Source organism: Alexandromys fortis, unplaced genomic scaffold (genome assembly GCF_014885135.2).
Source record: "Alexandromys fortis isolate MF-2015 unplaced genomic scaffold, M_Fortis_MF-2015_v1.1 scaffold_22, whole genome shotgun sequence".
In the NCBI taxonomy this organism is placed as follows: domain Eukaryota; kingdom Metazoa; phylum Chordata; class Mammalia; order Rodentia; family Cricetidae; genus Alexandromys; species Alexandromys fortis.
In genome coordinates this window covers 116,123-132,456 of record NW_026067900.1, presented here as the reverse complement: position 1 = coordinate 132,456, position 16,334 = coordinate 116,123, and the positions used below count along the sequence as shown (strand labels likewise).

The following is a 16,334-nucleotide window of genomic DNA, read 5'->3' as shown; positions in this document are numbered from 1 at the left end:
GCAGGTTAAGATCCTCCCTGGTAAGCCAGCTCGTGGGCTACACAGAATATTAGAAATGGGTTAGAACAATATGTAAGAGCTAGCCAATAAGAAACTGGACCTAGCCGGGCCAGGCAGTGTTTGAAAGAATACAGTTTCCGTGTAATTATTTCTGGGTATAAACTAGCCATGTGGGCGGCCGGGTGCCGGGGACGCAGCCCTGCCGCTCCTATTTCAACATCCCAGCACTCAGAGGCAGAGGCAGATGGATCTCTGAGTTCGAAGCCAGCCTGGCCTATAGAGCAAGTTCCAGGACAGTCAGAGACTTCTGAAGCTGAACCCCTGCATGTTCGAAATCTCTGTGGTTCAGCTATGTGACCACAGATGACAACCACCATACTACATGTTTCAGCCATAACCTCACTTAGTCCTCAGGAGAGCTCTGGGTTCAAATCTTGATCTGATAAAGTATATAGTACATATTGCCTTTCTTGTCTCACACATGTTAAGAACAGAGGGTCTGAGGGTTGAAGCAACTTGCCCAAACTCACACAGGCCACCAGGAGTAATGCAACCTTTGACCTTAAAGGACCAGTTCTTGGCCTTATGCTACAGATGGTAATTCAGCTGCCCCATGGCCAAGCCTAGCACATAAACTTCCTAGAGGAAAGAGACAACGGGTACTATAGAAGAGGGTGGTAGATCCAGAATCTCTAACCTGGAAACCTTCCTAACCAGCAAGAAGTCTTCTAGGGGCATGCAGAGACTCCAGAAGAATCCCATGTCAGGGCTCATGTGAAATGCCCCTCATGGCTCTGTACTCAAGAATTACCATACATATCTGGCTTTGGGATGCATTTTAAAGATGCATTTATTTCTATTTTATGTATATGAACGTTCTGCTTACATGTATGTATGTGTACTAACTATAGTGCCTTTGGCGTCCAGAAGAGGGTATCAGATCCCCTGGAACTGGATTACAGACAGTCGTGATCCACTCACTGCCAGAGCAGGAAGTGCTCTTACCTGCTGAGCCAGCTCCAGCCTGAGATGAAACCTCTTTGTCCCAGGAATCATTTCAAGAATGCTGCTCAGATTTGCCTTCTGGAGCTTCTGGTGACGTGTGGCCTTATCTCCACTCCATCTGATATCTCTGCTCTCCAGGGCAAAGACTGGCTCTTTGTGCCTCTGCTTCCTTATCTGCAAGATGGGCACAATGACTTCCCACTGTCCACTAGCCCCACGTAGGGACAATCAAGACCATGGGCAGCAACAGAGGGAAACGATGCTCAGTACAGCTCTTCAAAATAGCATGGGTACCTTTACAGGATAAAGGTGCTCTCTGTGGCCACTTGCTGGGCACTTCACACCTACCAAGCTGTGCCCTTTAAATCTGAGGCAAGAACAGAACAAAAGTGTGGCTCTGAAAGCTGCTCAAAGCGCCACGGAGCACCTGCTGATGGAGACATGGGGTGACACCATTTGGGGAGCAGAGTCAGCTAATCTGTTTGGTTTGTTGTGGTTGTTATTGGTGATGGTGATTGTGTGTGTGTGTGTGTGTGTGTGTGTGTGTGTGTGTGTAGATCAGAGGTCAATACTGAGTCCTGTTCCTTAGGGACCACCCAGTTCGCATGGCAACTATTTTACTGACTGAGTTATCTCCCTAGCCTGAGAACTCACTTTCTATTAAAGAAAAATTTCCAAGTACCTTTGAAGCTACAAAAAAAAAAAAAAGTCACTGGGTGTGGTGGCACATGCTTGTAATCTTAGTATTCAGGAGACAGAGGCAGGAGAATCACGAATTTCCTGGCCTTAAATACTGTGAGACCCTTCCCCATATATAAAAGATCCAGCTAGGTGATGGTGGCGCAAACCTTTGATCCCAGCACTCAGAAGGCAGAATCAGACAGATCTCTTGAGTTCGAGGTCAGCCTAGTCTACAGATCAAGTTCCAAGACAGTCAAGACTACACAGAGAAATACTGTCTCAGGAGGAGAAAAATCCAGTATCCACTTAGGGAAAGGTTGTAACAGCAGAGTTCAGGTGCCTGGCTGTGAAGGGAAGGACCATCTGTCTCCCTGGAGGGGTAAGTAAGAGATGCTAACAGCATCATGGCAGAGGGCAAGTCACGTGAGCAGAGGTGTCTGCTGCCCACCTGGAAGCCATTCCCTCTCTGTGCAGAAATTTCTCTCAGCACCTCCAGTCACGGCACGAAACTCAGCTGACCCGGCAGCCTTCTCAAAGGTGAAGGGCAGATTCAAATTGGGCCCTGGTCCCTGCCTGAGTTAGGTCACAGAGAAGGGGGTCCCTCCAGCTCTGAGAGCCTGACTGTGGAGAAAGAAGCACTCCCTGGAGGCCTTGGAAGGGCTTGATCAGGCAACAGAACTTCCTGGTACCATGGAATGGAATGTTCTTTTAAAAAAAGATTTGTTTTTATTGCATGTGTATATAGGAATGCATGCATGCACATGTGTACACCATGTGCATGCCTGGTCCATGTGGAAGCCAGAAGAGGGTGTCTGATCCCCTGGGACTGGAGCTAAAGGCAGTTGTAAGTCACTATGTGGGCCCTGGAAACCAAATCCAGGCTCTCTTCAAGAGCAGCAGTACTCTTTATCGCTGAGCCATCTCCTCAGAACACACACCCAGCACCGCCACCACCTTTATTTATGAGGGTCTCACTATGTAGCTCTGGATGGCTTGAAACTCACTGGGTAGACCAGGCTGGCCTCAAATTCAAGAGAATTGCCTGCCTCTGTCCTCCAACTGCTGAGATTAAAGGTGTGTGCCAGGGGGCCAGGAATGTTCATTTTTATTTGGGCACTGGATGTGAAAGAATCGGGATTCCAAAAAGATGGAAAACACGGAGGACTTGCATTGCACATGTGGCGTTTTAACAGCCCTGTGAATTAGTGGCCTTCTCAGGACAAATAAACACAGCCTATCAGAGGACCAAACTGTTCCCATCAAACATTTCACAATGGCTGAGCGAGGATGGGGAGTGGACTTGGTGACTCCAGAGCTCAAGAGTAGTGCTGCTAGGATGGGCCCTTCGGACTCTGGCCCTGGGATGTCCTCCTGCCTGGGTCTCAGCCCCGGGCCCCAGTTCTTCTCTCAGCCCAGGCATCCACAAGACACAGAGTGGTAGGAATGCCACGCCACCCAGAAAAACACACATTGATCATGATCTCCTCTCTGCTTGCAGCCTCCCCCTAAAGTGCCAAGCATAAATGACCTTGTGCCCAGCCTTCTGGAGTCCAGCAACTCAGAACTCCAGATCAGGGTACCAGAGTTAGTTGTTGTCATAAGGGTATGACAGGAAGCTATCCCAGCCATGGAAATGGATTGGACCAGGACAAGGGGACTCTCAGCAGAAACCCAGTAACCTACCAAAGGCACTGATCATTCTTCTTCCCTGCTCTTTGGAGGAACCTGAGAGTCACAGGCAGAAAGAAAATGCTAGGCAACTTGAAACCTTAAAGGGAGCGCTGGACCAGAGCCAGGGGTCAGTGGCAAACCCCAGTTCTGACTCATGGTGGCTATTTGGCTAAGTTCTCTAAGCCTCTGTTTCTCAACTACAAAAAAGGAAGAATTCACAGCATCCCAGAGAGCTTCAAGGATTAAGGCAGGCCATGGGGCCCTGTGCCTAATGCAGAATGGGGTCTAGAGAGGACAGTCCCTGGTGCCCAAATCTCCTTCCCTTCTTCCCGTCTCAGCCACTCTCTGAGAATAGCAGAGTTCACCTGGGCAGTTCTGAAATGAGGCTTCTATGAGTGCTGAATGCCTGGGGGACCTGGGCAGTGAGGGAGACAGCAGAGCAGGGGACCCAGGGGCCTCTGCTCACCCCTCTTCCCCTTTCACTGGGACCTGTTTATACCCTGGTTCCTTCCCCTCCTTCGCTGTCCACTTTCAATGAGTTCTGCTGTGTAAACAGCCAGTGCTCTTGAAGGAGAACAAGAGCAGGCATATTTTTCTCAGCAAAGGGCCAAATGGTAAATATTTGAGACACTGGGGACCAGAAGGCAAAATCCACATGACTATCTGGGTATTATATAAGATGGGAGAGAGCAAAATTTCTGTAAGTTTCTAAGTGATGTAATTCGACATATACTAAGTAATTGAGGATTTTTTTTAAAAAAAATACTATTGGTTCCCAGATGGAAATGGGATGCAGGTAACATTTGCTTCCTTAAGGTTCTAAGTTCCCGAACATCAAATACACTGGAAGAGTTCACTTGTAAAACCTATGCTAGCTGGGCATGGTGGCTCATACCTTTAATCCCAGTGCACAAGAGGCAGAGGCGGATAGATCTCTATGAGTTCTAGACTGGCCTGGTCTACATACTGAGTTCCAGGCCAGCCTGAGTTACAAAGTGAAATACACACAAATAATTAAATTAAAATTTAAAACAAAACAAAAATATCCTAATAAGCCGGGCAATGGTGGCGCACGCCTTTAATCCCAGCACTCGGGAGGCAGAGGCAGGTGGATCTCTGTGAGTTCGAGACCAGCCTGGTCTACAGAGCTAGTTCCAGGACAGGCTCCAAAGCCACAGAGAAACCCTGTCTCGAAAAACCAATAAATAAATAAATAATTAAATAAATAAAATCCTAATAAGCTTCAAGACCTGTCATGCAAATTTTCCTGTAGGGCTGTAGTTTTCTGTCCCCTGGACTAGACAATGTGGAATAAAGTTCTCAGACTCGAGAATCTATCCAAGTCCACACTAGGACTGGGCAATGTGAAGAGGCTGAAGGCTGTGGCTGTCCTGTAGGAGGCCCTGGTGCTGCAGAGCCCGGCAAGGCCTCCCACCTGCACCGCTTGTACTTTAGAGCCCTGGGTGATGTTGGGGGAGCCTGCAGGTGAGTTGATGGGGAGCATCAGAGCCCTCACTCTGTTTTCCCCAGCAAGGGGGAAACTCGCCCTGGTTTCCCCTATCTCCAGCACCCACTTTCCCAATGGCGCTCCGTCTTACGCTTCCAAGCAGATCTGTCCTAGTTGCTCAGACAAGCAGAGACAAAGACGCAGACCCAGGACTAGCACCCTGAGCTAGCATGCATCTCTTCTACAGCAGGGAGAGGTGGATAGCACCTCCACCGATGTCAGGAGCTCTAACCCTAGTCCTCACCAGTCTTTGTCAATGGAGTGCCCAGCTTTCATCATATGTGAAACAGGGATGATTGTATGTGCCCTACCTACCTTGCTATGGCTAGAATTTCACATTATCCATGTAAGTGTAGCGAAATGAATCAGAAATACTAAGGGGGAAAAAAGTAAAGAAACAAAGACAATAAAGTTTAAGGTTAAGAAGAAAATAAACAAGATTTTAACTACTTGAAATTCCCAATGGAAAAATCTTAACATACCTTCACAAAACTCTTTAGCTATTACAAACACACACACACACACACACACCAATGAGTGAGGGTTGGCAAAGCCACAAGGAGATGTGAAACACTGCACACTCTTTAGTGTTTCTCCTTTTAACCTTTAAGCAAATCAGACATACCTCTTGCCTTGGTATGCCACCTCTGGGAAATAATGCCAGGAGAAGATACTGAACAAAAGAGTTCACAGACACACCCTCATTTAGCATTAAAAAGAAAAAACAGAAATATTTAGAACAGAATGAAGTTAACTGATCGATCTATACTTAATTTTTAAAAGGCCAGTATTAAAAATTACCAATGTCACACAAAGCAAAAAACAAATTGGGAAGTGTTCAAGAGTAAAGATGACCAGAGAGCTGTGACAATGAAATGCTACACACAATCCTGTACTGGGTCCGGTAAAGTAGGAAGAAAAACTACAAGGAGCACTAATGGGGGTGGCAGGCCGCTCAGCTGTTAGCGTGCTTGCTAGTGTGCACAAAGCCCTGGGTCCCATCCTCTGCACAACATAAGCCAGGCATCCTGTAATCCCACCACTTAGGAAGCAATAGAGGCAGAAAGATCAGAAAGCCAGTCATCCTCAGCTACCATAGCAAGTTCAAGGCTTGCCTGGGATATATGAGATTCTATATCGAGGGGGGAAAAAAAGACAAAAGCCCACTAATGGGAGAGAGTTAGGCATAGTGACATGTGCCTGTAATCCCAGCACCCAGCACCCAGAAGACAGAGGCAGAAGGATTGCCAGTTTGAAACCAACCTGAGTTATACAGCAAGTTCCAGGCTAGCCTGGGCTACATAATGAGAGACTATCAATATCCCTACAAACTCAAAAAAGCACAGATAGAAATGTGGACATAATTAGGATAAGAGCGACTGCTTATTGTATCAAATGTCCTGGTGATGAAAGAGACTGCCAGTGTCCCTAGGAAACACACGATGAAGTATCCTGGGGTGAGAGGCATTAGGTCTGCAACTTCTCTCAAATGGGTCAAAACCAAAGATGCACAAAAATGTTGATAACCATAGACTCAGGGGAAAAAAGAAAGAAGGCTCTCTGTGAGTTCAAGGCCAGCCTGGTCTACAAGAGCTAGTGCCAGGACAGCTAGGGCTGTTACACAGAGAAACCCTGTCTTGAAAAACCAAAAGAAAGAAAGAAAGAAAGAAAGAAAGAAAGAAAGAAAGAAAGAAAGAAAGAAAGAAAGAAAGAAAGAAAGAAAGAAAGAAAGAAAGAAAGGAAGGAAGGAAGGAAGGAAGGAAGGAAGGAAGGAAGGAAGGAAGGAAGGAAGGAAGAGAAAGCAGGGAGAGAAGGGAAAAAAGAGGGGGTAAAAATATATTAAAAGTTGGGATGTCTACGGCCAGCAAGATTGCTCAGCAAGTAAAGGTGTTTATCGCCTGGTCAGCCCTGATGAGCAGAGCTCATCCCTGGGACCCGCATGGTGGATGGAGAGAACCAACTTCTGCACGCTGACCTCTGACCTCCACCCATGCACACATTGAGGTATAAGCACACCCTCCTCTCCCATGTGCACATGCATAAATAAATCCAAAAAGAAAAGCTTTTAAAAATTGAGATAGGAGTTGGAGAGATATCTCAGCAGTTAAAAGCACTTACTGTTCTTGCAGAAGACCAGAGTTTGATACCCAGGACAGGACCTACAACAGACAGCAAGCTCACAACTGCCTGTAACTTCATTTCCAAGAGATCCGATTCCCTCTCTGTCTACACACACACACACACACACACACAGACACACACACACACAGAGAGAGAGAGAGAGAGAGAGAGAGAGAGAGAGAGAGAGATGAGTCTTTTAATTTTAGGGATTATCTAAATGAAAGTTCACAAGAGCTCATTATTCTTACAATTTCTTTTCTATTTCATTTGAAAATTTAGTATATGAACTCTGTGTACACAGAAAGGTATATTTTTTAATGAATAAAAGACACACACACACTCTATAAATGAATAGAAAACTAAGTACATAAACCCGGGGTAGATACGGATGGCATCAATGGCCCTCAGAAGAAGCTCTTAGGTTTGTGCAATGCAAACTGGGCTCCATGAGACCCGCCCATCAGGGCGGACAATTTGCATGTACGCCGAGCTTCCCGCTGACTGAAGCCAGCTCCTCCGTGCAGCCACTTTGTTTGAGTGGCTTTGTGCTTTGTTTTCCTCACAATGGGTGATGAACAGGCCTCCCCTGCCCCTCTCCATGACTTCTGTCACCCAGGGCTCTCTGCAGGCAGCTCTGGTCCTTCCCAGGTCCTGACACAGTCCTCACTTTAAGATCCCGTCCCTTACCACCAGCTCTGGGACTCAATCACGAAAGGGCGCTCTCTCCTCTGAACTCCTGGTACATGATCTAATCGTGTGCTCTTTTCATTTGCTTTTGAGAGTTGGGCTGGACCCAAGTTGAGCTTGAAGCTCTACGGGCAAGAACTGAGCCCCAGGTCTCTTGTGCTATGACAATACCCAGTAGAAAACAGGTACCTGAGATGTCACCTAAAGCATAGGTGGGAGCCCATAAACCTACACACACACACACCTTATAGTCGAGGGCACAGCTATAGCCCAGAAGACTTCCTTGATGCTAACACCAGGCACATCTATTCTACGCTAGGTCTAGGAAGCTCAGACCCACAACATGGGTGACAAGAAGCCACTGCACTCTACTGTGCCATTTCACATCTAGCTGGCTCACAATGACCTCCAACCTTCAGAAAGGCTGACCTTGAACCATAGGCCAAGAACTCCAAAAGACCCCTGGCACAGGCAAGCCCATAGTCTACTATAGTGATGTCAGGGTCAGAGACAGATGGAAATATGTCATGCTCCCCCTCGGTATCCAGGAGCTGCTGCTGCTCCCTTCACCCACCTGTCCTGCTTTTGATCACTTTTTCATCCTAAGCCGGGCCATAGTTGTGTGGCTAAAAGACTCACACGTTTAAAACAAGCACCATGAAAGCTGCAGAATAAGACTCCACGAAGGGAATTTATGGCCTGGTGGGCTTCTCGCTCCTGCCTTACACAGTGGGTGGATACATTTGCTCTGCCATTTGGCCCTTCTTGGGCCTCAGCAAATCACAACCTTTATCCTCACCACCCTGAGCCCCAGCCTCTACTAGAATAGATGACCTCTAAGAACATCCCTGACCAATTCTGATTAAAGTATGGAATCGGGGAGCTGGAGACAGAACTCGGCAGTTTGGAACAACTTTTTTCTCTTGCAGAGGTCCCAGGTTCAGTTCCCAACACCCACATGGTAGCTCACAACCATCCATAACTCCAGTTACAGGGGGAAATGACCCCCTCTTCTGACCTCCAGGGGGTACCAGGCACATCATGGTGCACAGAGATATACACATGTGTACACTCATACACACAAATAAAACAAATAAATCTAAAGAGAACATGAGCTTTCCAGCGTGACAGCCCTAGAACAGAGTCCTGGCTAGCCTCAGACGACGTGACCAGAACATATAACTTCGCGTGTCTTGTTCTCACTGTTAAATGAGAATGTTGAGTCCACTTACATTGTCCTGCAAGGACGGGGTGGACTTTGAGCAGGCTGACAAGGACAGGAGATCCCTGACGTGCAGCCAGTCACATTCTCAGAGGCAGGAAATACCAGCCAAAAAGTGGCAGAGCCAAATGGGGGGCAAGGCTCTGCCTAGGGAGAGTCCCTGGTTCTCAGGCCTGAGTTTCTCTGAGGCTTGCTGCATCACTTGACTTCTTGGTCCCACAGTTCTGTTCCCTGTGGTAGTTACTCAATGCTGCGGAGGCTGAGCTTCTTCATCTGCAGGATGGGGATAGTATCTGCATCATGTGGTGGTGTAAGAGGTAAATACAGGGGCTGCCAAGATGGCTCAGAGGATAAAGCAACCTGCTGCCTCCGCTCATGACCTAAGTTCAAACTCCAGGACCCACATAATGGAAGGAGAAAACCAACTCCAGATGACCGCATATATATGTATGCATACACAGAAAAAATGTAAGCAAATAATTAAAAGAATTACATACAATGGGGCTGGAGAGGAGGCTTCAGTTACAAGCCAGCACTACTGTTGCAAAGGACCTGAGTTCAGTACCCGTCACTCATGTTGACCAGCTCACAACCTCTTGTAACTCCAGCTCTCGGCATCTGGTCTCCAGCGTAGCCGCACTCATGTACACACACACAAAATTAATTAATAGGTCTTTTTTTTTTAGCCAAAGAATTAATGGCGAGTGTCCTGTGGAGGGAATTGCTTCTGTGTTCTGTTTTCCACTCTACCTGAGCTCCAGGGCTTCTGAGAGCAAGGGTGTGACGGAGGCTGGCCACGTCGTGTTTGTCATGTTTAACTCAAAGCAGCTTCCAGATAGCCTTGTGTTTAATTACAGGTGTCTGTGGGTGCTGAGAACTTATCAGGTGTAGAAGGACGGGGGGGGGGGGGACACCACAGAGCAGGGCGGAGACCACAGGATAAAAGCTGATGTACACAGAAGCCCAGGCGATGGTGCAGGACCTCAGTCCCACGGGGAAACACTTTAGTGTAATATGAAGTTGGATGTTATAGATGTGGGGGTGCAGAATAAAAGCTAGCCGATTCTTCAGGAAGAGTATGGGATGGAAGTGGGTGGGTCACCGTAGGCTGTTGGGGAGATAGCAACTGAATTGGATCTTAAAGAAAGAGTAGCCAGGTGTGGTGGCACCTTTAATCCCAGCACTCCAGAGGCAGAGGAAGTCAGATCTCTGTGGCCTTTGGGAGACCAGCCTGGTCTACAAACCACGTTCCAGAACAGTTAGGGCTCTTACACATAGAAACCCTGTCTCAGGAAAAAGAAAAAAAAGTATATATTTTTTTTTTCATGTATGTGGGTGTTTTGTCTGCATGTATCTCTGTGGACCAAATGCAAGCCTGGTGCTATGGAAACCAGAAGAGGATATCAAATCCCCTGGAACTGAAGTTACAGACAGTTGTGAGCTGCCATATGGGTTCTAGGCATTGAACTCAGCTCTTCTGGAAGAGTAGCCAGTGCTCTTAACCTCTGAGCCATCTCTCCAGCCCCCTAAAAGTATAATTGTTAAGAGTGAGGGAACCAGTAAGGGGAAGGACAGGTCACAGAAGTTTGGGGGACCTCTGGCCTTAGCTCCAGTGTGGTCTGATGCCTGAGATAAGAAACTAGATGTGGACCTGACATCAAAGAGCCCAGCACAAACAAAGGGGAGATAGGCCTAATCTCATGCCTGGCCTCTCCCTGAGCTGCGGGCTTCTCTGCCTTCTGGGCCTCCTTAGCACTTGGAGGAATGTGAACCCCATGCACAAGTGGACACAAAGTAGTAGGGGTGTGTACAAGTGTGAGAAACACCCTTGGCAAGATGAGAGGAGAGACTCAGAAATAAAAATAGCTGATGATTTAATGCGGATTTTTTTTTCTGAGACAGTGTCTTACCAGGTAACTGACCAGCAGGCTTCCAACACACAGAGATCCTGCCGCTGCCTCCCAAGCACCGAGACTGGGGTGTGTATCTTAGCTTTCAGACACAGGGGACTTACTATGTTGCTAACATTGGCCTCAAACACCTAGCCTCAAAGGGAAACAGAAAAAGGCATTCAGATAAAGGAAGATGATTTGCTGTTTGTGGGTCTTCACCAGTTCATCCCAGCACACACTCACTCTGTGACCTTGAATGAGCCACCCATCCTAGCCCCCCCCCTATAAAACAATGGGTTAAATGGGATTCTCTTTAGGAGGCCTGCCTCAGTCCCTTGCTCTGCCCCACTGGTAGCTACGAAGGCTGGGAGAGGTCGGACGATAGAAGCTAGCATTTCTCTAAACACTAGGGACAGCAGACCACCTCCAGCACCCTGACCAGGAATCAAAGCTGTGTGTACCAACAATGATCTGTCCTCAGCACGGGGGCCAGAGCCCGGAGCGGACTTTCTCACCGGCCTCTTTCAAACATGTCTCCTATTACTTTCCCTCGGAGCACTCTGTCCTCTCCCTCCATATGTGACCTGACCATGACTCATCCTCTGTAATCCACTTGCTGAGTGCCTCTCTATATCAATAAATCACAGGCTGCAAGGATGCTTCCCACTGCATTAGGCAAGGCCGGGCACACAGTAGGTCCTCAGTGTGTTACATGCAGAGAATCACGGAGAGAGAATAGGATTAACCTTTTTAACAAGCAGAGTGGTTGCGGGCTAACCATGTCACTCAGTAGCTAGAGCACCCTGGGCTGGTCCTCCAGCACCTCTCACCCCCAAAGTAACTGTGTGGTCACCTGAAGGCAGTTCAAATTCCAACCCATTCTATAACTACCTACAGGACCCATCCCCACCTTGAACCTTAGTTCCAACTGCTAAACAGGGATCCTGGAAGGAAGCCTTTTCATGGCCTTCTAGCTCACCTGAGCTCCAGCCAAGTCTTAGCGTGTCTGAGCACGGGTCCCAGGTCTCTGATGACTCTTATCAACCTTTTGTCTAGCCAGCACTTTGGGGAGGGAGGATGCCAGGCTGAGCGTGTGCAGCCTTTAACACTCGCAGCAAGGGAGGGGCTGCAAACACGATTGTCTCCCAGTTCTTACAGCTCAGGTCCAAAGTGGCGGAGGGGCAAGGCAAGGAGGGGATGGCACAAACATTCTCCAGGAACAACCTCTGCATTCTTCCCCAGGACCCTCGCCCAGCCAACTTCTCAATTTCTCTGCCCCTCGGGCAACAGTCCAGTCCCACCAAGGCCTTGTTATCAAGCACGTCTCTAGCCAGGCTGGAGTTCGAGGAGGGGCACATAATACCTTGCTCATCATTGTACCCACGGCACAGAACACAGGCTAAGGCAAGGGATACCAACTCCTCTGGCAGCTCGGCCAGGAGGTGCTGTTTCCCAGGTCGGGGGTGGGGGTCGAAGTGCAAAAGAGCCTGCAGCAAAGAGACCCTGGTTTTCCATCCAGAACCACTTTTCTAGGCCCAAGATTAGTAACAGAAGGCTGAGGAGTCCTTGAAGTCCGCGGACAGACATTTGCTCCTACTGGACCAGTCTGCAAGGTCGGCCACCCCCTGACCCGTGCCCCACCCCCTCCCTGCCACCTCCCTTCCTGGAAGAAGGCTCCCTGGCTTTGTTCTGTTTGCCTTTAAAACAAAGGATATAAGAATTTGTGCTAATTCGACAGTTTTAAAGAAGGAGAAAGGCTTCCTGTTTTACCTGTCTGGTTCCACGGGCACCCTGCTCTGCTGGGTGTGTGAGGGGCTGGGACACATTTGAGCGGGCAAGCGCCTTGCTCACAGGAGGGAGCCGGACAAGTGTGCAGGGACAAACTGGGCAGCTCAGAACCTTAGCTTTGTTGCTCGCTGCCCTCAGCAACTTTGAGAAATTCACTTCAACCCTGCCCCGCAGTCTCCCTGTGACAGGAACAAAGGGACTGCCATTCCCTGCGTGGTCTGGAGACCAGGGCTTTGGGACTGGTGTCTTACAGTCACTAAACATCACCCATTTTTAAAAATGGAAGTTTGGGGGGGAGGGGAGGTCTTCAGAAAATCTCATTTCTCCCTTCACAAAATAATGACTTTGAAATGAGAAGAACGTTTAGTTAAGCCCTACTCTCGGCTGAGCCAACAGCTCAGATCCCAGGACCTTCCTGCAGAGGCTGGTAAGGCTGTTACTCAATATAAATCCCTTTTCAGGAGGATTACTCCACCTCCCATTCAGGCTCCAGTTTAAAAAAGAAAATCCTGGGGAACCATGGAGAACCCCAACGGGACACCAGGAACAAAAACCAACAAGTCAGATGTCCAGCCAACCTGGAGAGAGGTCTTTATGGGGGGAAAGAGGACAGGTTTCATGAGGTTGTCCCATAGCTGTCAGACTATACAGAACACACAGACCCCAGCTGTGCAGCCCTTCTGACGTCATTTACAGAGAGCGACAGATCTGCAGCGTCACCCAAGAGGGTGGATAAACCCCGGGCTTGTTTGGAAAGCTTCCCAACAGCCCTGTGACAAACCAGCTTTATAACCCCAACCAGGCAACAGAAAAGTGAGTGGGCCCATGGGACACCCCTCCACCTCTCAACGCAATCTCTTACCTCCCCAGCTCCTCTCCAATGTCATAAAAATCCTCCACCTTCTGCTGCTTGAACGTCTCCATGTTTGGGCTCCTCATCGAGGCCTGGACCATACAATCCTGAAATGGAAAGAAACCTAAGCTTAGGACGGCCGTGCAAATTAGCACAAGCTGAAGAGTCTGGGTCTGAAAAGCAACCAACTGCAGGGAGAAAAGAGGTTCAGTCACCCACAGCCTTGTTCTCTGAGGACGGGTCTGTGTGAGCGGCCCACCTGTGGAGATGATGTCGAGTGTCCTGGCTACTTTCATGTCAACGGCACAAGCTAGAGTCATCTGAAAGGAGGGCATCTCAATTGAGAAAATGCCTCACTAAGATCCGGATGTAGGACATTTTTCTTAATTAGTGATTGATAGGGGACGGCCAAGCCCATTGTGTGTGTTTCCATCCCTGGACTGGTGGTCCTGGGCTCTATAAGAAAGCAAGCTGGGCAAGCCAGTAAGCAGCACCCGTTCATGGCCTCTGCATCAGCTCCTGCCTCCAGGTTCCCGCCATATTTGAGCTCCTGCCCTGATTTTCTTCAGTGATATGGAAGTGTCCGCCAAATAAACCCTTCCCTCCCCAAGTTGCTTTGGTCGTGGTATTCCATCACAGCAGTAGTGATGCTAAGACATAGATTTCATTCCTCTCTTAAAGTTCATTTTATTTTTATGTGTGTGGATGTGGATGTGTCTATATGTGGATATGTGCACACAAGTGCAGGTGCCAAGCGGGCCAGGAGAGGGCATCAGATGCCCTGAAGCTGGACTGACAGGCAGCTGTGAGCCCCTCCATGTGTTCTGGGAACTCTGGAAGAGCAAGAGCAAGAGCTCTTAGTTACCAGCAGGAAAGGAAGCAGGATGGGAAAAACAGAGTAAAGTTAACCAAGCCATATAAATGAACATAGATTTTAAAATATGGGTTAATTTAAGTTATAAGAACTAGTTAAGTACAAGCCTAAACTAAGGCCAAGCTTTAATAATAATAAATCTCCATGTCATCTTTTGTGAGATGGCAGCCCAAAGAAAAATCTGTTTACACATGTGATATTCAAATAAGCATGCAGGCAGAACACCTTCATACATAAAATAATATTTTTAAAAGCTAAAATATAGGGCTGTAGAATATTTGCCCAGTATGTAAGACCCAGTTTTACCTGGGCAAATCATCATTTACGTGACCAGACATACAGCTTTCCCATCTGTAAAATGGGACCAATACCGTAAAAATCAATTTCAAGTCATGAAATTGTTTCATGAGCGATTAAGTACTGTGGAAAGACAAGGGATTTATTATGACTTCAGCTCCCTTGGGGGCTGTGCCACCCGACAGCGAGTCTGAACGGATTGGTAAGTGCTCACTCATCACCTCACAGGGAACATGGGTGGGGACGGTATGACAAATTAAAACAGCACCAGGAGCCAGGAGCCTGGGGTGCTGGTTCCAGTACTACCCGCATCTAGCTCTATGACCTCATCACTTGGCAGAGGAACCCAGTTTCTTCATCTGTGGCACGCAGCTACCTCCGCCTGCACGGGACACCTCAGCAAAAGACACAGAGCAGTTCGAGCCCCAGGGAGCCCTCACTGCAGGGCTTGTATCTTCCCTTGCAATCCCCTTACCCAAAGAGTTCACCTGAAGACAGCGCCCTTTTGTGAGATATGACCAGCTGCCTATGGAGTCACTCAAGGGTCCTTAGCAAAGGTATCGCAGCCCATTTTGGCCAGCATGGGCAGCTTTTCTCCTGCCTGCCAATCAAATGCCAACTATATTCAGGCTGTGACCCTGAGAGCCTGTGCTTTCCAGGTTGAGTAAGTAGAAGGACCATCACATAGGACAGGTCTCACCAACATCAAGAAATTGGGGCTGTTCTGGATCTCAGGGGATGTCGTTCTCACAAACCAGAGCCCCATTACCAAAGTGTCCCATCCTTCATTCATTCTGCCAAAGCACACAGATCCCTCAGACCCCCAGACAGAGCTGGCCTGTCTCCCAGATCTTGCTTTCAGGGCCACCTTCCTGTGGACACCCATGACCCTTCATGCCCACTGTGCAGCTGGGGCGGGCCTGAGTGTGCACAGACACTAAAAAGACCACTATCCCTGTCACCCACAGCAGGCTGGCTCCCTTTCTCATCCTCAGCCCCCCATCTGTAAATGGAGACACCCCTAGGAAGCCTAGCATCTGCTTCACATACCAGCATGGGGATCCAGTGCAAAAAAAACGATGTAAGATACCGTGCAGAGGAGGATGGTTTTATTGTCACGACTTGTCCCAGGCCACTGTGTTCCTGTTTTCTATGGCATGAAGTCAATCAGTTCAACTCCCTTCTCAGGAAGAGGTTTTGGGGTCCTCTTAGCAAGTATGACTCAACCGGAATCAGAAACTGAACCTGTCTTTACTCTCACTACCCCTGCAAGACGCCCAAAACCAGTACGCCTTCCAAATAAACCATCCATCCAGCTCTTAGGAGAGAACACCAAGCTCCCACAGAGAGAGCACAGAAAACCCCTCCAATTCCTCTCGGCAGGAACATGAAGAATGGTCCCAGCAGCGATGAGCTTCCCTTTGGTGAGAGGCCAGCTCCATCTGCCATCAGGGACTGAGGTAGATTCCGAGAAGCCCCGATTTCCCCCAGAAAAATGAACCAGGGTGAAGTGGAGGGCAAGTGAACTCAGACACAGGTCACCGCCCTATTCCACATACCCTGAGTTACAGTCACAGTGGACTTTTCCTGTCCTCATGGGTTCACCCAGCCATGCCACACCGCTAGGAGGGCTCTTTCCATGGGAGCCCGCCTGAGAGCTGCTCTGTTCCCTCAAGGTCTAGTCACCTTCTCTGCAAGGCTGCGTGGCTCTGTTCTTCCCTTCTTCCCATTCTAGA

General features: G+C 48.5%; 1 protein-coding gene across 5 annotated transcripts in view; it reads right to left on the bottom strand.

The window, feature by feature from the left end:
- The window catches only part of Dapk2 (death associated protein kinase 2), a 119,735-nt gene that overhangs the window by 99,878 nt on the left and 3,523 nt on the right, over window positions 1-16,334 (bottom strand). For 4 of the 5 annotated variants that reach the window (XM_050126258.1, XM_050126267.1, XM_050126304.1 and 1 more), the window contains one exon: window positions 13,437-13,534. In XM_050126258.1, the coding sequence (XP_049982215.1) occupies window positions 13,437-13,528 (92 nt within the window). In that variant the 5' untranslated portion in view covers window positions 13,529-13,534. Of the gene's footprint in view, window positions 1-1,005; window positions 1,119-13,436; window positions 13,535-16,334 lie in introns of those variants that run through there. The other variant, XM_050126286.1, reaches the window with a different exon arrangement.